Source organism: Bison bison, unplaced genomic scaffold (genome assembly GCF_000754665.1).
Source record: "Bison bison bison isolate TAMUID 2011002044 unplaced genomic scaffold, Bison_UMD1.0 scf7180017864526, whole genome shotgun sequence".
NCBI lineage: Eukaryota > Metazoa > Chordata > Mammalia > Artiodactyla > Bovidae > Bison > Bison bison.
In genome coordinates this window covers 2823914-2824161 of record NW_011495077.1, presented here as the reverse complement: position 1 = coordinate 2824161, position 248 = coordinate 2823914, and the positions used below count along the sequence as shown (strand labels likewise).

The 248-nt window shown below is 64.5% G+C and overlaps 1 protein-coding gene across 1 annotated transcript in view; it reads right to left on the bottom strand.

Moving 5' to 3' along the window:
• The window catches only part of NYNRIN (NYN domain and retroviral integrase containing), a 20699-nt gene extending 20459 nt beyond the window's left edge, over positions 1-240 (bottom strand). Inside the window, exon 1 of the mRNA XM_010831419.1 lies at positions 26-240. Coding sequence (XP_010829721.1) covers positions 26-223 — 198 coding nt within the window. The 5' untranslated portion in view covers positions 224-240. The remainder of the gene's footprint in view (positions 1-25) is intronic.
• Positions 241-248: the final 8 nt, after the last annotated feature.

Here is a 248-nt window from a genome sequence, read left to right as displayed (position 1 = left end):
TGATAAGAGGCCAGACGCTGTTTACCTTGGCTTTGCCCATGTTCTCCCTGGGTCCCTCGAGCTGCAGCCAGAAGTAGGGGGTGTCCGGGCGGCTCTGGAAAGCGTTCAGCTTGACCCTGAAGATGCGCTGCACTTGCTGCCGCTGCCGCTGCACCCGGGGCTTCGACTTGGTCTGCACCATGAACCATTCCTGCGCCGGAGGGTCGCCCCCGGACAGGAGCATGGCTGCCCCGCCCGCCCCTGGAAGA